The sequence below is a fragment of the Poromitra crassiceps genome (genome assembly GCF_964638095.1).
Source record: "Poromitra crassiceps genome assembly, chromosome: 29".
NCBI classification, from domain to species: domain Eukaryota; kingdom Metazoa; phylum Chordata; class Actinopteri; order Beryciformes; family Melamphaidae; genus Poromitra; species Poromitra crassiceps.
The window spans coordinates 18,539,122-18,562,616 of record NC_139641.1 but is presented as its reverse complement, the minus strand read 5'-3'; the positions used below and the strand labels follow the sequence as shown (position 1 = coordinate 18,562,616).

Genomic DNA, 23,495 nt, shown 5'->3' with positions numbered 1-23,495 from the left:
CCTGGGTACCAGAAAATACCATAAGATAAGAATATACATGCGTAGACACCCATACGCACATGCACACAAACACATGCAGCAGGTGCGCACACGCAGACACACACGCTATTTGCCTTTTATCTACCTGTCGAAACGTGGTCCGTCTGTCGCAGCTGGCTCTGTCTTTTCAGTTATCTGTCTGCATCACCTGTGTGTTTAGCTCTCTGTGTGTGTGTGTGTGTGTGTGTGTGTGTGTGTGTTCCAGGGAGTGTCAAGGAGAAGCCCATGAGCCCTGTGACTGTGACACCTGGAAGATGTGGCTCCAGAAAGTGACTGAGATGAGACCTGAGGAATGTGAGTATGGGTGTTGCTTGTCTAGCTGTTGATCAGAAACTCCGCCCCATCAGAAACTCCGCCCCCGCCAGCTGGTATGGCTCCTTAAGGCGCTTGATGCGACTGTTCGTGTGGATGCAGGCATACAAACATTTGCAAATCCAATCTATAGCTTGAAAAACAGCCGTGCGAGCAGGCGCACCTTCAAGATCTGGTTGGAGGAATTGGAGCAGAACCTGAAGAACCCCAGAGACACAGAGAACATTGTTGTTTTTCACACTATATCCCGATTTTGGATAGATAGAGATGGGGTTCAAAAGCGGCAAGTGGTTCCATTAAAGTAACTCATTGCCTTTGCCAGTCATATACTTAAGACAGTCATGCAGTCATATTAAGCTATCTGGAGGCAACTTGTTCATCATTTTTTGGGCTGCGTATAAAGTGATTGATTCGAGGCTAAATTGCCTGGCACTCTAACAGTCAGTCCGTAATTACAGACAGTTTAGCGGCTGAGCCAATTAAAATCCAGCATGTTGATAATAAATGATTCATTTAAATGAACAACACACACACGTTGATATTATGCAATGTTTAGAAGCAGTAATTGGACTGCGGGAGATGGCCCCCAATTGTGTCCAAAGTGCCACGTTGATAAGACGGAGATAAAAGCAATTATTTTGTTTTGGAACCATCCTCCCCTTCGATTTCCCCACATTCTGTTTTATCTTGACATTTCAAAGGGCACATCAGAGGTGCTTTGATAATAGTCAAGCAGGGGCGCGGTCAGGGATTTTGGGCCCCATGAAAGGATACCATACCGGGCCCACTGATGGCGGAAACCTTTTGGCCATTTGAAGCCCGATTTGGAAGAATATCTAATTTTAAATTAATATTCAGATTAGACTATTGTAATGTCATTATTTGCCCTTTCTCACTCACCTCCATATCATCTATGCCAGCTCTCCTTGCCCTGTTGAATCATCTCTGTCTCTCTCTCCCTCTTTGCTCTGAATACCCCAGAGTGAACAAAGAAATACTATCAGTAAACTAATGACTTAGAAAGAATATTGATACACATATGGAGTCCAACAGGAGTCTGTTATTATAGACTGTTGTAGGCCAGGGACAACTGATTTAGTATGAATGGCTTGCAAAAAATTAATAAAAAATCCCTGCATTGATTGGTTAGAAGAGGAGCAAAATGTAAACACTCAGAAATGTCTGTGAAGTAACAGCCTATTTCACTATGGACTAACAGCTTAATTTCAAGTTCACAGTTCTATGGTTAGGACAAGACAAGAGTATCACTATAAACTCTCAGACCCTGTAAGTCCACTGAGTAGGAAAGTATTATGTAGGACTAGTATAGTATAGCCATCACAGGAAAAAAATTAAAATAAAAGGCTTCTTGGAGATTTGGACAATATCACAGCATCATATTCGATTTAACATTTTAATATCACAATCAAATTCATTCATATCCATAATGTGTATTACTCTTATGGAGCACAGGACATTTTTGGAGAGTAGATGGAGAACAGAGATGTCATGTCAGATCCAAAGAGATTGCAAACTGATTTGTAACTAATTGAATTACTACTTATTTTTCGTTTTCAGGCTTTCATATATTTCTGCTTACTTGTAAAGTGGAAAGCCCTTCTTATAAACAGAATAAGGTATAGCACTCCATGGTTCTGTAGAAATGTGATTATCTAAACAGCTGTTCTAATCATTCTGATTGTGATTCTATATAGCGCAAACGTTACACACGGCCGGGAAACCGCCTCAAACTAGAAATACTCGGGCGGGGGAGGGGGTGCCTATCTGAAATACCTTAAATGTCAATGACAACTTTGACCATTTCATTTGTTTAATTGGCTCTCTTGCCTTATTTAGACATGATGATGCTGCTGCTGCTGCTGCCATGATCTCACTCACTACGCATTTCTGATAGAAGCCGGCAGTTCTGAGTAGTTTGGGGGCGGACTTGAGGCAGGACTGAACCATTTCATGAAAATCGAAGGGGGAGGAGGGTGGATGATTTAATTTTTTTTTGCCAAAATACAATAAAAATAAAAATAAACCATTAGTTTTATTAGTAGGAATAAAATATTATATTAATGACGATAGGCTAATAATTTAATACTGCAAAAAATTCCAGTCTTTTCAATTCTTTTTTAGGGCCCCTGTTACGCTACGTTCACACAGGGCACCTACGCCTTGCCTTGCCTCAACCCACGCCTACGCCTGCAGACCTTGAGCTGGGCGTGAACCTGTTACACGCTTTTGCGATCACACCGCACGCCTTTGCACGCTGAACCTGGAGCCGAGTCACAAGTGCCTCTCCTCTCTCCCGACTGTATTTTTTCACGTCTGGTCCCAAATTATCATGGGTAGTTCAAATAAATCTGATATATTTAATGTTCTATTGATGCTGGATATGTATAACCAGGTCTGACTATAGTCAGACTTTTTAGAGAGGTAATCTTGCAAGAATATGTGCTGACACAACAACATTGTCCATCTTGCTTCTTCGGTCGCTATTCTCTCTCATGAAGATTTGTTTACCGACAGGGAGAAAGCCCCACGTGATAGCCACCCGTCAATCTCTCTCTCTCTCTGCTCAACACTGTTGTAGTAACTCCATTTTATTTTGAAATTCAGTTGACTTTGCCATTTCCCACGGATATTGTCGCGTTTTTCTTTCATGGCTTGACAGAAGAAGTCTGCCTTCACGCGCCTAGTCGGCTTGAAAATAGAACTCACGCCTAAACGATAAAATCGGTGCGGCACAGGCAAGGCGTGGGTACACGCAGGGTTCATGCTCAGGCGCCCAGTGTACACAGCCTCATTGACTAAAAAGGACGCCTAATTAAAAGCGTGGGTAAAGGCAAGGCATAGGCAAGGCTTTGGTGCCCGGTGTGAACGTAGCCTTAGGGCCCCTGTCAGTCAAGGGCCCTTGGAATCGTCCACGGTTTCCTATACAATACTGCGCCACTGTAGCCAAGTATTCTGTTTGTGTGTCTGTGTGTTTGCATCTGTTGGCTGTTGGTGCACGAGCATCTTGGGAGGAGATAGAAGCAAAAGATAGAAGCAATCCACATTAGTCCCACTCAATGCAGTGGTCTGTTTAAGAGCTGTGGTTATAACCTCATTATTGTGTTTGCCTGCCCTCCTCCCTGTGAAGTGGCTGGTGTGAGCGAGGCCTACGAGGACGCGGCTAACTGCTTGTGGATGCTCACCAACTCCAAGGCCTGTGCCAACTGCAAGTCCCCCATCCAGAAGAACGAGGGCTGCAACCATATGCAGTGTGCTAAGGTAAGGCAGACCAGAGGTTTCATATGCAGTGTGCTAAGGTAAGGCAGACCAGAGGTTTCATATGCAGTGTGCTAAGGTAAGGCAGACCAGAGGTTTCATATGCAGTGTGCTAAGGTAAGGCAGACCAGAGGTTTCATATGCAGTGTGCTAAGGTAAGGCAGACCAGAGGTGTCACACACTTTGTGATGAGGACCATCATTCCATCTGAGAGTCAGTCTTCTCCTGTTTGGAAAACTTAGCTCAACCCAACCAAATGTTTCACGGCTTGGCCAGTTGTCTGCTCGCAATGTGTCCAAGGCTCTGCACTGGGACTTTGATGAGTTGAAAGTGCCAGCCCATATACACTCATTCCATCTCCAATCAATTATGGCTCACTAGTAATGACATTGTGGCTTTATACGTTGTAGTTTTTTCTTCTTTCTTTCTCATTTCTATTCAAATAACAATGAATATGATTTGAGGCTAGGTTGTGTGACCCTTTGTGTACATGTGTAAATCCCCTGTATCCCCTGATTTAGGGATTTAGGTCCATATATATTTGGACATTAAACATAGGGGTGGGCGATATGACCAAAATCTCATATCCCGATATATCGATTTTTTTAACCCAGCCCTAATTTTGATGTAAAAAAGCTAAATGAGAGTGTGTGACACATTGAGTCGTGTTGCCTGCCTCTGTCACTGGAGGGCAGGCCAGGCTCGTAACACAGCGTTGTGTGTAGGCTACTTTTGTCTCCATGACAGCCGCACTGCCGTCCTGGTTAAGGAGGCCAGATAACAGATGAGTTTGCGAGGACCAGAGGAGCGTTCACAAACTGAAATGCCGTGCAGGGGCGCAGCCTCTTGACCTGTGATTACCTGCCAAGAAAACGACTTTACCCCTGTTGCTTGGAAACACAGGACTCACTGTTGCCAAGGGACATGTCTTTGTCTTTTCGGTAGGGCTGTGAATCTTCACTGGCCTCACGATTCAGAGGGCTACGATTCGATTCGATTACGATTATCGATGCATCTTAAATCGATGCATCACTTTTTTCTGCAATACATGATTTATTTTTTCTCACTTTCTTTTTTCTCACTGTGTGGCTACTTTTAAAATAAAAGTGCATTTGGAATTGCATTGTATTATGATCCATAATTAAAATAAACAACTGCATGTACTTCCATTATATTTTATTTGATTATATATATTTTTTTATTTTTTATTTTTTTTATAATCGATTTTTGACATTTGTGAATCGATGCAGAATCGTGCACATCCGCATCGCGATGCATCTTATAATCGATTATTTTTGACACCCCTACTTTTCGGTGACATTTACTCTCTCCATTTTAGTCTTTTGCTGTCTCTCCCCCCTTTCATCACTCCCCTCCCTACCCCCACTCCCTTTCATTTTCTATTGATTTTCTCAAGTGTCGTCTAAGCATCGTGCTTCCAGGACAGCGGAGGCCTCAGCCTCTAGGCGTGTGCTGTGTCCTCGTAGCCCACAGAGAAGTGTTGACGGCACGGGGAGAGAAATCACTTCATGTGGATTGAGAGTGCTTAGTGTTCTGTTGTTCTACAATGCGGCCATGGGAGGGCCATCTTGAGTGCCTTCTAAGTGTCAGCAGGCTATGAAGAAGACACAGCCGAGTTCAGACAGCCGGCCATGTCCCCTGTTAAACCTTGTCGGTTATAATGGATGCGAAGAGGTTTGACACCGAGATAAGTAGGTTTCCAGTTCTGGGTCCCGGGTTGAAGGGACTCTTAAAGATATCCTTCTCTCTCTCTATCATTTTTATCACCCTTGTTCGCTTCCCTTCCCGAGTATAACGTCACAAGTATTCAGAGCCTCTCTTCATATATCTTCAGAGTAGTAAACGGTAGTAAACTAAATGCAACCATTTCTCAACAGTAGGACTTGCTAATAATCTTTTTGCTGCTTGAGTGAAATTACAGTTCCATTTCGCATCTCCTTGCAAACCGTGTTAACGTGCACGTTCCCATATAAAGCTGTCCAGCTGCCAACCACTGCGAGTCTTTTCAATATGACGGAGGTTGAAGAAAATGTCCTCAATAGATTCCTTTATTTTTATGTTTGCACATACAAGGAAATTGACTCGGTGTGGTTGGTGCACAAGTTACATATGTACATAGGACACGATAAATTAGAAGAAATATACAACATATAAAAACATTCAACGATATTAACAGATATAAAGATATAAATCTTTATAGAAAATTAACATTCTAAATCTAAAATAACATTTCAATATAATAATCTACTTTTTATCTGTTTGGTAATTGTAATAATTTGCAATTGGTTAAATATATTTGAAAAAAACATCTGCATTTGTGGGGAGCTTAAACACCCAGTTAAAAACAGTTGTATTTTCCACCTTTGTAATCAAGAGAGAAATTTGACTTAATTCACAACTTGAAAAATCCTCAAGGTACTTTGAAAATCAGTTTCGTAGTGGCGACGTATATTGTACTCTTTCAAAACAGCCACTCTCTGTCTGCAAATGAGACAAACTGCTGTTGAATTTACTTCGGTAAAAAAATACTCGTCTTGCCACTCCGTCCTAAACTTTTTTTTTTCTAGTGTGCCACTGCCGTGATGATGATCTGTCCATCTTGCTGAGCTGGTGTAAAGCCAGTGACTGGGGAGGGATCAAATATCAGAGCTCACCCCCCAACCAGGTGATTCAGCCAACCAATCAGGAGCAATCCACCCTCAGATAGCAATGCCTCACACCCACTGGTGAAAGTGGGCCGGAACCGTCCGGAACTCAGTTCCGTTAAGAAATTCTGTGCCTGAACGGCGTTCCTGGAAGACACGCAGCTGTTGTCAATCAAAATCCGATTGCTGCAGACATAATTTCCAACAAGGAAACACATCTGTGCTGACGTTATGTCGTTAGGGTAACATAAACAACAGTAGTCTCTCTCATAAATTGCTTCTAAATTGTTCCAATGCAGTGTTTTAGACCTGTGGTTTTAATCCGTGCTGTGTAGGCTATAAGCACGCAGCTTCTGATGGCGCTGCTGCTGCTGCTCGGCTGTCTGTCCATACTGCGTTATTTCGAAACCCACATAGGTTAAGCCAAAACCACGCCCTGTGCACGCCTACGCAGCAGTCAAGCGCCGGGATTGGCCAGGAGCAAGTCTTTTGTCTTCTTTTGACAGCTGGAATCTCCCACACCACAACCACTGCACAGCACGCAGCCCAGCGATTTCATGAACCAACTGAATTGCTTTTGTTGGCGGACATTGAAATGAATGATCTCTGGTCCTCCATCTCACTCTGTCCCTCTCTCTCCCTCTCTGAACCTTTGTATCTCTCTCTCTCACCCTCAGTATCTCTCTCATTAAAACTGTTATTGGGGAGGTTGACAGCTATGTCCTCGTTTGAGCCCTGCAGGGTTGGAGTATGCATTTCTGTGTAACCCTGCCTGCTGTCTGTCTGCTGCAGCAGCAATGCAGCGGCTACCAGAGAGACTGCCACTGCCCAGCATTTACTTTCTAAACAAAAAAAACTAAACTAAACTTTAAAAAAAAAACTACCAAGAATGAAGATGGCTATATCTGCTTATCTCACAATACAATTCGATATGCAATTTGACTTTCACGATTCGATAGAACCATAATTATGATGTAATAAATGGATAAAAGTTCACTGACTGACTGCAGAATTTATTTCTGAGGCACATATTTCTAGCGATGGAGCTGGCAATTTATTTTTTGATTGATTGATTGAAGTGTTTATTTCGAATATGAAAGCAAAATAATAAAATAAAAGCCATTTCAGAAACAAAGAAAAATAGAATATATACATATTCGAAAAGGAGTGAGAAGAAGTAAAACTTATTAACTCCCACCCCTTCTCCATAAATAATATATAATAAGCTTCCTGGTCTAACCCTGTCTATACACTACTGTGTAATATTTACTAGTAATTCTGTTTCAGATTTTATAATAATATGAAAATATAAATATAATATATACACATCATACAATAACATGTATAAATATATACATATTAATATACACACACATTCATATATTTATCTAAATATATGACTACAATACTCATTATATACGCATATTTACACACACACACACACACACACACACATGGAAAAGCAACAAGAAAGTAACCCCAAAAAATAAAAATAAAATAAGCAGTACCCTTATTCATAGCTTTCAAGGGGCGTTACGTAAGTACAAGGAACGCCCCTTCTGGCGGTCAAAACTCAAAACATCAATGGCGCTGAACACTCCAGACGCAGCTGCAGCAAAAAGCGGTCTTTTTTCCACCAGTTTCCAGTCAGGAATATTTAGACCATCTATCAAGCGTTGAAAAAGAACGATATCTAAACAAACTACACGTTTTGGGCACTTCAAACAAACCGAACTATCGTTAACGTTACTGTCCAACACATGGCAGTTCGGAGAAATTGTTTCACAACAAGAGACTGCGTGCGGAGTGCGGACTCGTTTTTATAATGTTGTGGAGCCCAGCCCTCGTCGCGTGTGAAGAGAGAGGGAGAACGGGTGAGACAGAAGCAAACTATTTTTTGCAGATCTCAAAAGCAGGTAAACCACTGTGGGATTAGTGAGACTATTGCTAAAAAGTGATGCCTGGGCTGTCGTCCGCTCAAACAGTACTTCACGGGGCGGCTGCGTGTCAATTGACGTGTCCTTAATATGCAAAGCGTGCAGCTCTAAAACAAACAGCGTGAGAAACTAGTCGACTCGGCGGGCAGCAGAATGAACAAGTTTTTTTTTTGACCGTCAGGTGGGCGTTCCCGGCAGCACGTAACGCCCCTTGAAAGCTATGAATAACACCTAGTGATACCCAACACCTCCCTCATCCCTATAACTTGTGAAGATTGTGTCTTTCTACCTACTTTTAAACTGTTTTATGTTTGTTTTATGTTTTATTACAAAGTGTAATAATCATGACTGTTTTGTGTGTAGAATCAGATGATGGGTGATGATTTAAAACTTGCTCCCTCACCTATACAGTCAGTGGAGCAAGGTTGTAATTCATCATAGAGTGTAGCAGAATCCAAGTGATTTGTCTAGCTCACTAGTCTGTATGGTGGCCAGCAGGGACAAAGTCTGACAACAGACAAAATAACTATTGATCCAAGGTGGTTAAATGTTATCTCATAAAGTTAGCAGATTGATTTACTCAACAAAGATAAGATGGTATTTGGTGCTTGGCCCTTTGACAATATCAGGCACATAATAAAATGTTGGAGTGCATTAGCAGCAGTTTGGTGGTGGGGTGGTGGATGGGAGAAGCTAACTCAGTATAGTATTCAGTCCTCAGCAGCTATGGGAGTGTAGAGGGTGATGGAAGCTACAGCTCTGGGGAAAAACCTGTTCTTCAGTCCTCAGCAGCTATGGGAGTGTAGAGGGTGATGGAAGCTACAGCTCTGGGGATAAACCTGTTCTTCAGTCTTCAGTTCTGGGTGGGTTGTTTCCTTACTACTGATGTTGCTCCTTCTAGTTTTATTGCTTTATTCCAGGTTTAAACATCCAAGGTTCAAAGTTTCATGAGTCATTTAATTCAAGCATTGCTAGCCTTCTTGTGTAGACAGCTAGCATACAGTGAGTCCAAAGGTACAAAACATTAACTGCTATGAGATTAATATTTAACTGCAGGAAGAGGCGGAGCAACACGGCAGAGACAGGTGTGTTTGAAGGTGACATTCCTGAAGTCAAACTGAAAGTAGGCTAACTCAGAGCGACAGCACTGCTGCAGTCGACAAGTCTCTGTCTTTCTCTGGAAAGAATAATAAACTGAAGATCATCAGGCCTTCCTCAACAATACAGCAGTCTTAGACCTACATAGGTGAGTACAGCAGATAATATTTACTGTTTAAACCACTGAGATATAGAGATCTTTAAAAAAAAAAAAAAATCATGGAAATATGGCATCGAGGCAGTAATTAAAGCAAAAGGATTCCCGACCAAGTATTGAGTGCAGGCATGAAATACCGGTTTTTGATTGGTTTTATGTGATATTTAATTTCTTGAAATACTGTTTTATTTCGTTGAAGCTCGGCTCCCACCTATTACCATCTCTGCGTGGTACACGCTATCGAATGCTCTTACCTTTTATTACTTTAAAAGTGTCCTTTCCAACCATCCATTAGACCGTTGACAGGATGCAGACTGGACCCTTGGAAAATCCGGGGCGATCCTGACGGTCTCATGGTCTCCCATCCAATAGCAGGAGTAGAGGCGGGCACAAGCCCTCACGCCTGGAATTGGACCGGGAAAACACCACTCTTACCTGCATTCGGCCAAGGACAGACGTGTGAATTATTGCTCCAGATTAGCGTTAGCTTGCCCGACCACTTTCACTTCAACTGCTCCCCGTACATCGGCGTAGCGGACGGGAACCTCGGTCGTTGATTTTCCGGTCTGGAAGGTTACCTTCGCCTGGGCGGTGAAAGTTGGAGGCGAGCGACAAAGCTAAGTGTTTTTTTCACGTGTCGGCGGCTTTTAAGAACAAGCCGGTCCGAGTGTCGTTGTATGCTTGCTAATTGAATTGCTCTGTCTAAGCTAACCTCACGTAGAGATAACTCTCCGCTACTAGCGTCACGTGTTTCGTAGCTTAGTCTCGTTCTTGTATTGGGTTACAGGTATTAGTCGGCACCACTGCCGACTGGCTTGCTAGAGTTAAGACCCGCTAAAATAGCCTGCCGCCTACGCGCGCTCGGTCTGCCACGTTCAGTGGTTTGTGTAACTCGCTTGCTTCAGTGTTACCCACAAGGCGATAAAGAAGAGGATACATTAACGTTAACGTTGTTCGCCTGTCACTACCGCGTGTTCTAACAGGATGGCTAGTGTTAACAAGGCGAAGCGCTGTGCGGACAAGTGTGGTGCGTGGCTATCAGCCAAGGACTCGCACACGCTGTGTGTTGAATGCCTGGGACAGGCCCACGCAGATAGCTGCCTCGGAGATCCGGAGTTTTGCCTCGCCTGTACTGAGATGCCTCGTAGCACTCAAAAATACAGGGCAGACTTCTTCAGAGGCCACGCTGGCGGCGTTGCTGCTGCAGCTGAGCCCAGCCAGAGTCAGACTACCTCTGGGCCTGCTACCTCCGACACCCCGCTGCCTCTCGGACAGCAGCACGTTGACAACTCTCGGGAGGGCTCCCAGCACAGCTCCCAGGAGAGCTCCCCACGTGCTTCTCGTTTGGGTTCACAGCACGGCCACAAGGAGGGTTCCCAGCAGTGCTCCCAGGTGAGCTCCCCACGTGTGTCTCGTTGGGGTTCACAGCATGGAAACCACAAGGAGGGTTCCCAGCAGCGCTGCCCGCTGAAGCGCCCAAGATGCGCGGGGTTCCCGGTCGGGTTCGCAGCACAGCTACCAAAGAAAAAAGGTAGGTTCCCAACAGTGCTCCCCGCCGAAGCGCCCGCGGCATGACGCGCGAATTTCCCAACGCGGTTCTCGGTCGGGTTCACAGCACAGCTGCCAGGTAGGTTCCCAGCGTGACTTCCCGCCGGGATCACGGCAGTGCGAGCAGTATACCCGGCACAGTTTCCCAGCGGGTTCACAGCACAAGACGGGTTCCCAGCGCGGTCCCCACCTGCGTTCCCCACATGGTTCCCGCTGTTCCCTGCCCCCCTCCCCCAGGTCGGGTGAAGGTGCGGCTAACTCCCGTGTCTCGGAATGGGCTCGCCTTTCCGCCAAGATGGCCGGAGGCGGGGGACCCTGGGATGACTTCCTCGAGATCCACCCAAAACGGGATGATGAGGCCTCCCTGCTGGCCGGCCCGGGTAACCCAGAAAGGGCTCACCCCGGGGGGCTCCCCCCTCCTGACGACATCTCCTCTGAGATCTACCAGAGGGAGTTCAGGGAGGTCGTGGCCAGGGCTGTTTCCGCCCTCGACTGGGACTGGCCTACGCCCCCTACCGTCGAGAAGGACATGTTCACCGCCTCCCACTTCCGCGCCGTTGAGACGCCACTACGGGGCAGCCTGCCCTTCTGCCCCGACGTGCAGCGTAGGGTTCAGCGATCCTGGACCAAACCCTACTCCTCTGAGGCCCCCATCCGACGCTTTAAGTGCTGGTCTAGCGTCGTGGAAGGGGCCCAATCAGGCTATGAACATCCCCCCCCACTGGAGAAGGCGGTGGCGGACCACCTGCTCCCAGGCCAGAAGAAGGAAGGGAAGCCCTTGCTCCCCTCCCCAGCCTGCAGGGAGACTGCTTCGCTCCTGGAAAAGTCCTATCTGGCGGCAGGCCAGGCGGCCTCCATGGCCAACACCATGGCCTTCCTGCTTAAGTATCATTGCTTCCTGGTAGACCAGGTCCAAGCAGCCCCCGAGCCTGAAATGTTCACTGAGCTACGCCGGGTCTCCGACTACGTCTTCAAGATGCTGGAGTGTGTGTCGGAGGACTCAGGGAGGGTCATGGGATCTTCGGTGGCCGCCTTGCGTCACCTCTGGCTGCAGCTCACCAGCCTGCGTGGCCATGAGAGGACGGACCTCCTCAACGCGCCCGTTTGCCCTACCGGGCTCTTCGGTTCAATGGCGGACCTCGCCAGCAGGGCCCAGAGGCGGCGTGAGGACACGGAGGCGGTCGGCAGAGTCCTGCCGCGCAAGACCGGGGCGACCCATCACACAGCGAGGCCACCCCCTGCCCGAGGTCGTTCGACGACGACCCGCGGCAGCCCTGCACGCCGTCCACGGGACAGGCAACCCCAGGGGTGGTCCGGTCCCCCAGCCAATGCAGACAGGAACAGCTCGAATGCCCCAAGGAACGCGGGGCCAACACCTCCCCAGCCAGCCTGGACTGGCGCGGGTCGAGGAAGCCGTGCCCGCCGCAGCAGGGGCTCCCGCCGTAACCCTGACAAGTCGGCCACCGCGACCGGGCCCCGAGGCCCGGCGCGTACCTAGCGGTCCCCCGGGGGGGGGAGGGGCAGCCTCCACGCTGCCAGGACCTGGCGTCCCACAGTGTTGTCGAGCGCCGAAGAGAGCCTTGCTCAGTACGTGTCCCTTGCCAGCGAAAGCTGCGAGGTGCTCGGAGGGCACCTCACCATCTGCAGGCCCCCCTGCTATTCCCCCCCCACAGCTGTCGTCGCACCAGCCGGGCAACGACCTCCTGCGGCCTCCGGGATGCAGCCCCCCCGGGCTGGTCCTGCTGGGGCCGCACACCACGGGCGACGACTCGCCGCGGCCTCCGGGACGCAGCCCCTATGGGCTGGTCCTGCCGGGGCTGCACGCCATGCTGCCACGGCCTCCGGGACGCACCCCCCCTGGGGACGTCCTGCTGGGGCCGTGTGCCGTGGCGCCTCAGGATCATGTGCCAAGGGTAACCCCGACACAGGGCACCAGACCTGCCCTGGCAAACAGCCTCCCCCTGTGGAAGAGGCTGTGCAGACCCACACCGTGGGTGCTGCGAACGCTGGAGAAGGGCTACGCGCTGCAGTTCGCGGCCCCCCCGCCGGCTTTCACGGGCATCCCTGTCTCAGACCTGGCGAATGCGGACTCCATGGCTGTCCTCGGCGAGGAAGTCTCCTCGCTTCTGGCAAAGGGCGCGATACGGCCCGTGCCGGACAAGGACAGGCAGTCCGGGTTCTACCACAGGTACTTCCTGGTGCCCAAGAAGGACGGGTCCTTACGGCCCATCCTCGACCTCAGGCGGCTAAACCCCCTGCTCAGGAAGCTTCCCTTCCGCATGTTGACGCTCCCCACACTGTTCAGAGCGATCAGACCCGGGGACTTCTTCACGTCAGTCGACCTAAAGGACGCCTTCTTCCACGTTTCCATCGTGGAAAGGCACAGGAGGTACCTCCGGTTCTCCTTTCAGGGAGTCTCCTACGAGTACTGCGTACTCCCCTTCGGCCTGTCTCTAAGTCCCAGGACTTTCACAGTCTGCGTCAACACAGCGCTGGCTCCCCTCCGAGAGATGGGGATCCGCGTTTACGTCTACCTCGACGACGCCCTGATAGCGGCGAGCTCGAGCGAGATGGTGTCCGCACACACCGAGGTGCTGACTTCCCACCTCCAGGCCTTGGGGTTCCTTATAAACTGGCGCAAGAGCGCCCTTGTGCCTCAACAGGTCACAACCTTCCTGGGTCTGGAGCTAGACTCCCTTTCAATGCGCGCCCGCCTCTCTCCGGAGAGGCTGGACAACCTTCGGAGGACAGCGGAGACTCGGCGTCACGCACGCACGATCTCCGTTCACCAGTGCTCCGTGCTACTGGGCCTTATGGCCGCGGCGACCGCGGCAATTCCTCTGGGGCTGCTGCACATGCGCCCCTTCCAAAGGTGGTTCCTCGGTCATCGCTTGGACCCAGCGATACATCGGTCCCGCGTCCTTACGCTGTCGGACCGCGCTCGCCAAGCCTTGGAAGTGTGGACGGACCGCTGTTGGCTCTTAGAGGGCGCCAGACTGGGTCCGGTCCCACTCAGGCGAGTGATTCGGACCGACGCCTCCCTTTGGGGCTGGGGCGCGGTCTTCGAAGGCCAGGCTGCAAACGGGCGATGGCAAGCCCAACAGCTTCGCCACATAAACATACTAGAGCTGGAGGCAGTTCGCCTCGCTCTTTGGCACTTCCAACATCAGATCATGGGCCACCATGTACTGATACGGTCGGACAACACCGCGACAGTGGCGTACATCAACCGCCAGGGCGGTGTCCGGTCGCTGGCTCTGAACCAGCTGGCTACGGTCATCCACGAGTGGGCCCGTCTCCACCTGCTGTCCCTGTCGGCGGCACACATTCGGGGCCACCTCAACCTGGGAGCGGACCTGCTATCGCGGGGCAACCCGCGCAATTCAGAATGGGTTCTCCACCCACAGGTGGTGGAGCAGATCTGGGCCAGGTTCGGGCAAGCCAGCGTCGATCTCTTCGCCTCGCGGCTCGCACACCATTGCCCCCAGTGGTTTTCCATCCTCGCGGACGATCCACCGTTGGGCCACGACGCGCTGGCGCACGTCTGGCCGAGGGCGGCCCTCTATGCGTTCCCCCCAATCGCACTGATTCCCCAGGTGCTAGCCAGGGTGAGACAGCAAGGGCTACAGCTCATTCTGGTAGCCCCGCACTGGCCGTCGCAGGTCTGGTTTGCGGATCTGATCACTCTGACGAGAGGTCCTCCGTGGCTGCTGCCGCGTCGGAAGGACCTGCTGTCGCAGGCGGGCGGAGAGATACTCCACCCATCCCCACACAAGTGGAAGCTGGCCGCTTGGTCCCTGAACGGGAACGGTTGCTAGCCCAGGGCCTGCCTGCGAACGTCGTGCAAACCATACAGAGTGCTAGAGCCACCTCGACTCGCACTCAGTACACCTACAAGTGGCGGTCCTTCTCACGCTGGTGCGCAGAAAGGAACCTGGACCCGGTGACCTGCGACGTTCGGCCCATTCTCTGCTTCCTCCAGGGTCTGTACGAAGCGGGCCAGTCGCCGCAGTCCCTTAAGGTTTATGTGGCCGCCATCTCGGCCTGCCACATGGACATCGAGGGCAAGACAGTGGGAGGCCTGTCTTTGGTCTCTCGTTTCATGACGGGTGTGCGCAAGCTTCGCCCCCAGACAAGGAACATCTTTCCCAAGTGGGACTTGGTCACGGTCTTGGATGGCCTCTCGAGGCCCCCGTTTGAACCACTCGACGCTGCCGACCTGAAACACCTCTCGCTGAAGACGGCATTGCTTCTCGCTTTGTCTTCCGGCAAGAGAGTGGGAGACTTGATTGCCCTGTCAGTGCAACAATCGTGCATGGTGTTCTCTAACGATGGGCGCAGGGCCACGCTCCGCCCGAACCCTGCTTATCAGCCTAAGTGTATTGGGGCTGGCTTCAGGTCCATGACCATAGACCTGGTCGCGTTTGAGCCTTCTGCCTCTTCTTCGGCGGAAGAGAGGAGACTTAGGTCGCTCTGCCCCGTGCAGGCGCTCCGTGCCTATGTGGCCAAGACGCGTACTTTGCGTACGTCTAACCAGCTTCTGGTGTGCCATGGGGCTAAGGCTCTGGGCAAGCCGTTGTCCAAACAGCGTCTATCGCACTGGATAGTGGAGGCCATTAACTTGGCCTATTCTGCCGCTGGGAAGGTTCCACCGGAAGGAATTAAGGCCCACTCTACTCGGGGCGTGGCTTCTTCCTGGGCGCTGTTGCGCGGTGTGACGGTGGAAGATATGTGCGCAGCTGCGTCATGGTCGACTCACCATACCTTTGTGAGGTTTTATAGTCTGGATGTGGGAGGCGCGACATTCGCTCATGCGGTTCTGTCTGCCTCCGCGGACTAGTTGCCTCGCTGACTGCTCCCCAATCCTTATCGGGTTCCCATGCGCTATAAGCCGTGACGGCCCATTTTTCGATCGAGAGTCGCAAGGTCGGGCACTTAGGTGCTCCTTTGCAGCAAGGTCGGTTGTAAGGTGGCAATAGGTGGGAGCCGAGCTTCAACGAAATAAAACTAAGGGGTTGTCCTACAACCCAGGTTTTATGAGTGAAGCGAGGCTCCCACCTCAGGTGCCTTGCTGCCAGTCTGTCTGGTTCTGGCCGAATGCCGGGTGAGTGGTGTTTTCCCGGTCCAATTCCAGGCGTGAGGGCTTGTGCCCGCCTCTACTCCTGCTATTGGATGGGAGACCATGAGACCGTCAGGATCGCCCCGGATTTTCCAAGGGTCCAGTCTGCATCCTGTCAACGGTCTAATGGATGGTTGGAAAGGACACTTTTAAAGTAATAAAAGGTAAGAGCATTCGATAGCGTGTACCACGCAGAGATGGTAATAGGTGGGAGCCTCGCTTCACTCATAAAACCTGGGTTGTAGGACAACCCCTTAGTTTTGGGGGTTTTTATGAGCTGGAATCCAGACTTATGCAAAGTTAAACAAATAAATACTTGAAATACTTTACTTTGTGTGTAATGAATCTATCATCTATGAAAGTTTAACTTTTTGAAAGGAATTATGGAAAAAACATTTTACACTGATACTTGTCAAAATTAGGTTTCAGCTTAGTGCAATTTAACTACACTAAACATGACTTTTGATAATATTCTGATAAGTAACTTTGATGTTTTCTCAAAATAAATATGTGTTACAGTATTGTTATTTAACACTTTCACTTTTGGTCTCAGTGTCTAGATATGTCAGCTGCCAGCAATCTTCAATCTGAAGACCAGTTTCTGTGCTCCATCTGTCTGGATGTGTTCACTGATCCAGTCTCCACACCATGTGGACACAACTTCTGCAAGAACTGCATCACAAAGTACTGGGATGTTAATGTCCAGTGCCAGTGTCCCATGTGTAAAGAGCTTTTCAACATAAGACCTCTGCTGCGGGTCAATACTTTCATATCTGAGATGGCTGCTCAGTTCAGAAAGTCAGCTCAGATGAAAACCAGCAGCAACCCAGACTTGAGACCAACAATGGGCCAAGAAGTCCCCTGTGACGTCTGCACTGGGACCAAACTGAAGGCCCTGAAGTCCTGCCTGGTGTGTCTGGCCTCCTACTGTGAGACTCACCTGGAGCCTCATCAAAAAATGGCGGGCTTGAAAAAACACAAGCTGATGGATCCTGTGGAGAACCTGGAAGACAGGATGTGTAAAGAGCACGATGAACCACTGGCGCTGTTCTGCAAGACGGACCAGATGTGTGTGTGTCTGCACTGCACTGCTGTAGGCCACAAGTTACATGACATTGTTCCTCTGAAAGAAGAATATAAAGGAAAGAAGGCTGAGCTGGGGAAGACAGAGGCTGAAATTCAGCAGAATATCCAGGAGAGACGACTGAAGATTCAGGAGATCAAACACACGGTGGAGCTCAGCAAGGAAGATGCAGACAGAGAGATAGCAGACGGTGTGCAGGTCTTCACTGCTCTGAGGAGGTCTGTGGAGAGAGGCCAGGCTGAGCTCATTGAGACGATTGAGGAGAAGCATAAAACAACACAGGAACAGGCTGAAAGCTTAATCGAAGAGCTGGAACAGGAAATCTCTGAGCTGATGAAGAGAAGCGCTGAGGTGGAGCAGCTCTCACACACTGAAGACCACCTCCATCTCCTCCAAAGCTTATCATCCCTGAACACCCCTCCACACACCAAGGACTGGACAGAGGTCAGTGTCCATCGCTCATCATATGAGGGGACTGTGAGCAGAGCTGTGGCTCAGCTGGAGGAGACTCTCAGGAAACAGATGGAGAAGCTGCTTGAGGCTGAGCTGAAGAGGGTCCAGCAGTATGCAGTGGATGTGACTCTGGATCCTGATACAGCAAACGCCTGCCTCATCCTGTCTGATGATGGGAAACAAGTACATCATGGTGATGTAGAGAAGAATCTCCCACGCAACCCAGAGAGATTTTTTCCTCATGTCAGTGTCTTAGCAGAGCAGAGCTTCTCTTCAGGAAGATTTTACTATGAAGTTCAGGTTAAAGAGAAGCCTAAGTGGACTTTAGGAGTGGCCAGAGGGTCGATCAACAGGAAGGGAGAAATCACACGGAACCCTAAGAATGGCTTCTGGTCTATAATGTTGAGGAATGAAAATGAGTACAAAGCTTGTGCTGACGCTGATGTCCTCCTCTCTCTGAAGATGAAGCCTCAGAAGGTGGGGGTGTTTGTGGATTATGAGGAGGGTCTGGTCTCCTTTTATGATGTAGATGCTGCAGCTCTTATCTACTCCTTTACTGGCTGCAGCTTCACTGAGAAACTTTACCCATACTTCTGTCCCTGTCTTAATGAAGGTGGTAAAAACTCCGCCCCTCAGATCATCTCTCCTGTCAATCACACAGATTAGACTAATCATCAAATGTACACATGCTTTGATTTGTCAGGTAATTGACTTGTCTTAGATACATTTGTTCTTTCAACAGAGCTCTCCACTGAAAGGAGAAGACAAACTCTTAATGTATCTTGTCTCCTTACCTTTCTTCTCCTTGGCAAAATGATTTAGTTTTATCATGAGAGAGAAAAAACAGTACAGGTAAAGAAATGTTAAACTCCAGATTCTGGTTAATATGGTAAATTCTGTACTTTGTTTATATCCTGTTTTTCTTTTATGTATGATATATACTTGTTGCAGCAAACACGGGGAATCATAAAACATCATTGAATCTACATGTAATCACTATTGCAGGAATGTGAAAATTACAAATGTTCTTGTTTCATTCATTGTAACATGTCCAGGGTATGAACTAAAAGGTGATTACTCTCATAGCTGTGTATATATATACTGAGCATTTTAATAATACACAATTACTAAAGAGCATTTGATTGAAAAAGAGAATTCTGCAATTTACTGTACTGTGTGTTTATTGAAATAAATAAAACCCAATAGAAAGAGCTTGTATGGTTACATGACTGTTATCTTCCTGCATAGGCTACTTAATTTATTTGATGTTTGACTACTATGCACTTCACCGAGTGCCCTCTAGTTTGTTCTGTATTTTTTTCAGATTTTTCCCCATTTTCTCCCTAATTATACTTGGCCAATTTATCCACATGCTGCCCTATTGGCTGCCCCGGTCGCTGCTCCACCCCCTGCCGATCTGGGGAGAGCCGATACTAGCACCATGCTTCCTCCGACACGTGCAGTAGCCAGCCGCTTTTTTTCACCTGACGGGGGGAGCTTCACCGGTAGGACGTAGCACATGGGAGAATCACGCTATTCCCACCAGTTCCCTTCCACCCCGACCAGGCGCCCCGACTGACCAGCTAGAGCAGCGACCAGGACTAGTTTGCTCTGTATTGACTGCTATTCCACAGTGTCATGAGAAATCTCACTGAATTATTGTTGTTGTTGCACATGAAGCTATTTACACAAGGACGTTTTCTTGGTCCCCTTCTGTTTGTTTATATGCTGCCCATAATATCACCAGAGAACACAATGTCTATGCATAGTTAAAAGCTTGTGTTACGCTATGCAGATGATACTGTGGAGCTGAACAATCTGAATGGCCTATGCCCCCTGACTGTCTGTATATCTGCAATCAATCAATGTATGAACAACAATTTTCTCCAACTAAATGAGGATAAGACAGAGATTCTCTTAGTTGGCTCCTGTCAATCTGACGCCCCACACGTCTCTCTCCGAGTCTCAATCCTCTCAATCATCTGCCACGCCCCTTTTCACTTCCCTGGGATAATGATTGACAGCTCGTCCGGCCGCCATCTCAGCCAGGTCTGAACCAATCACAGCCCAAACATTCTACACCCACGTGAAGGCTAGCCAAGGTTCAAGGTTCAAGGTTGTCTTTATTTGTCTCCCTTGGGAGAAATTTGTCTTGGAGACAGGGCCACAGCTGCATACATAGAAACATTTTACAAAAAAACCACCAAGAACCAAAAACATTGCATAATAAACCATTGCACATACCCCCGTGATAAAGTGCATCTAGTCACTTCTAGTTAATGTCATTGATCATTTTGATTGACAGAGGAACGAATGAGTGTTTATATCTATTATATTTGCACCGCAGGATCCTATATCTCCTGCCAGATTGCAGTAGTTCGTACTCTGGGTTCAGTACATGCGAGGGGTCGGATAAGATATTCCGAGCTTGTCTTATCACTGCCTGCTCAAAAATGGCTTGGGGGGTGATCGGGGGGGTGGACATGATCTTCCCAGCCATTTGTGCTAGCCTAGCAATTTTGTTTTGTATTTAACAGTCAGGTTGCCAAACCAGCTGGAAATACCATATCTCAGGATGGATTCTATACTAGCCCTGTAGAAAATCAACATAATATTCACACTGACTCCAAAAAGCCTGAGTCTTCGAAGAAAGTGTAGACGCTGATGTATCTTTGCGCAGAAGGTTGTAACATGGGTGTGCCAGCTCAAATCCTGATCAATCTGCACTCCTAGATATTTATAGGAGACCTGTTTGATGTTATGGTTGTGTCGTGTGAACCCTGATCATAGTGTGGTCTCCTATCGACCTGGGGTCTACGATGACCTCCTCTGTTTTGTTTACATTTATTTTTAAATGATGCTGATCATTCTATGAACCTGTCCACTCCAGATGTACGGCTGAGGATGTTAGAATCGCTCGTGAGCAGACTAAGTATCACGGTGTCGTCTGAGAACTTAATTACAAACTGATTGGGATGTGAGCTGACACAGTCGTCTGTATACAAGGTAAACAGAAAGGAGGAACTGACTGTTCCTTGGGGCACCCCTGTACTACACAGTGTCTCCTCAGAGAGCACAGAGTTGAATCTCACCCTCTGTGGTCTCCTGGAAAGAAAGGAAAAATACCATTTGATTATAAAGGGGTTCACATTTAACTGAGAAGTGTCAGATTCAAAACGCATAAAGAAATTATTTAGCTCATTGGCCCTGGCGCTCTCATCCAGAGCAACAATGGGCTTTCTCTCAGGCTTCATATTGGTCATCTCCCTGATAGAGTCCCAGAGTCTCTTGGTGTTCGAGTTGACTAAGTCCTGTTCCGCACGCTCTTTATACTTCCTTCTGGATTCTTTCAGTTGTTTACTCAGTTCTTTTTGTGCAGCCTTCAAAGCTGCCGTGTCTCCTGATCTGAAGGCCTCTTTTTTCCTATGTATGCACTCCTTGATTTCATTTGTGAGGTAGGCCTATGCTCTATTATTCGGATACTTTGTTATAGTTTTCTGTGGTACTATCAGATCAACAGAGAAGGAAATGTAAGCAGTAATAGTCTATTACTGTTACTAAAGCTTGTATTACATTTTCATTAGCGTTAATACTATTAACGCTAATGAAAACGTAATACAAGCTTTTAACACATTTCCCACACCACAAACACTGCACCCAGCCCAGCGATTTTACTAGGCCTAACCAAATTGCTCTTGATAGCGGACATTGAAAATAAATTACTGTAATATATTAACGCTAATTAAAACGTAACACAAGCTTTTAACACACAAACGATTTTTAAACATATTTATTTCAAAACATCATTGTAAAATTCAGGGCTTTAGCCAAAGCTTCAATAACAGAGCTCAGCTGACAGTTGAACTTGCAAATGAAAAATATAAAAAATGTAAAATTAAAAATACAATAGGCTACAGCACATAAGCCTAGCTTCTTCTTTTTTTGGCACAGCTATTCATTCCCCCCAGTCCAGCAGTTTGTTCCAGGCCAGTGAAGTCCCAACAATCTACAAAAACATGCAATAATATAAAATCATAGATACAAAGTTGAATCATACACAATCAATAAAACCAAAAGTAAATGGTTAGCCTTCCCAGTGGCCAAGGGCACCATCTGTTATTCTGGCCTCATAATAAGTACTGAGGCGGTGGTCAGAAAGTCAAATAACCGCAACAACACCAACAACTACAGCAAGGCTGCAATGAGGATATTATTATTGAAAGACAAAATCGCACCAAAGCATACAATGTAGCCTACCGCGGTTATTCATAATAGTTCACACAGGAGAGAAACAATTTAATTGTTCAGTGTGTGGTAAATGTTTTGGTCAAAAAGGAGAGTTGAAATCACACATGATAGTCCACATAGGATAGTCTGTTGTTGTAATGTTTAAACAGGCCTAAATAATTCACTATACATATGACATATGTCAAGTGTTTCTAATTTCTACACCATACAGGCATTCAAAAAATGGATGTGTGTGTTCAGGGATGCATGAAGCTGGGGGCGGGAGGAGGACAATATGAAACGATGAAGGTTGGGGTAGTATAGTTCCTGTAAGAAATTCAAACCACTTTCGCCCCTGCTCACACCCGTGTGATAGAGTCGGGGAGAGAGAATACCAGCTGCACAAAATTAACATTAATCGTGGATAGAAGAGTCCCGACATCTCCATTCAGGCGCGGACTGCATAATCGGGCACGTCGGGCAACTGCCCGGTGGCCTGCAGATATTGACAGAACAGCATAGTATTCTAGTGAAGTAAAGACAGACGAAGACCACAGATGCAGCAATTCTGAGTCTGGTACCTGCTTGGAGGTCCGCTATGAGAGATCGGGCGACTTTCGATCCCATTTTTATCCCCCATTAGTGCTACTTTTAATTTATTTATCCTGGTTGCTGCTCCATCCTCTGTCGATCTGGGGAGAGCTGAAACTGGCTCCATGCTTCCTTTGAGACATGGGCAGTTAGCCAGCCGCTTCTTTTCACCTGACAGAGGAAGCTTCACCGGTAGGACATAGCACGTGGGAAGATCGCGCTATTCCAATGAGTTCCCCTCCCTCTGAACAGGCGCCCTTAACAACCAAAGGAGGAACTACTTAAAGGCCGGCTTTACCGTGGGGAATATGAATATATATTAAATCTCACGCCCCTAAGGTTCTCGAATCCGTTGAAATTTTTGAAATTGGTTGTTTCCCGCCAGAGATATCACCAGAAATACACTCTGTGTGTGGGGGGGGGGGGGGTGGTGGAGGGGAGGGGCGGGTGCGGGGACCCGAAATACTACATTTCCCACAATGCACTGGGCTCGCGTGGCCTTCGTTTTCACGCCCACCCCTCAGGCATTTGGCTGATATCAAACTCCAGTAGGTGGCGGTAATGCACATATATGCTTGCCAACCGCCATAAAAGTCGAAGAAGAAGAAGGCTTCGACATAAAAAGATTTAGTAGAAGAAGAAAAAATTACAAAACATAAAAAAAAAAATTGCCTCCAAATTGCACCAAATTTAAACGGTAGTATATATGTGGGGAGATGTCTTCATAAAAAAAAATTCATGCATTTTAAGGCATTTTTGTAGGAGTTTGATGTTGTAACCATTTCATGTAAAAATGTGTAAAATCGGGTACATTGCTCAGCGTTGATTTCGTTACTTCAACGCACCTACTACTAGACGTAAAATTTGACGAGCTTTCCAATGCCGCCAGTCCCGTGTCTGTCCGTGCTTCCGTTCCAGAGATATGGTCTCTTGGCAAGGAGCTATGGGAAGCTAATATTAGCTACCATAAGCTAGGCGGTTGAAAAAG

At 47.8% G+C, this 23,495-nt stretch overlaps 2 protein-coding genes across 4 annotated transcripts in view; both read left to right on the top strand.

The window, feature by feature from the left end:
* Positions 1-23,495, top strand: part of LOC310800117 (ankyrin repeat and IBR domain-containing protein 1-like) — a gene marked incomplete at both ends in the record, with an annotated part of 84,905 nt that overhangs the window by 40,795 nt on the left and 20,615 nt on the right. For all 3 annotated transcript variants that reach the window (XM_083662690.1, XM_083662689.1, XM_083662688.1), the window contains 2 exons: positions 249-333; positions 3,500-3,630. In XM_083662690.1, the coding sequence (XP_083518816.1) occupies positions 249-333; positions 3,500-3,630 (216 nt within the window). The remainder of the gene's footprint in view (positions 1-248; positions 334-3,499; positions 3,631-23,495) is intronic.
* Positions 9,341-18,844, top strand: LOC310800201 (E3 ubiquitin-protein ligase TRIM39-like). The gene is made up of 2 exons (XM_083662787.1): positions 9,341-9,476; positions 16,706-18,844. The coding sequence occupies exon 2, from the start codon at positions 16,715-16,717 to the stop codon at positions 18,353-18,355; it is 1,641 nt and encodes a 546-aa protein (XP_083518913.1). The 5' UTR covers positions 9,341-9,476; positions 16,706-16,714; the 3' UTR covers positions 18,356-18,844.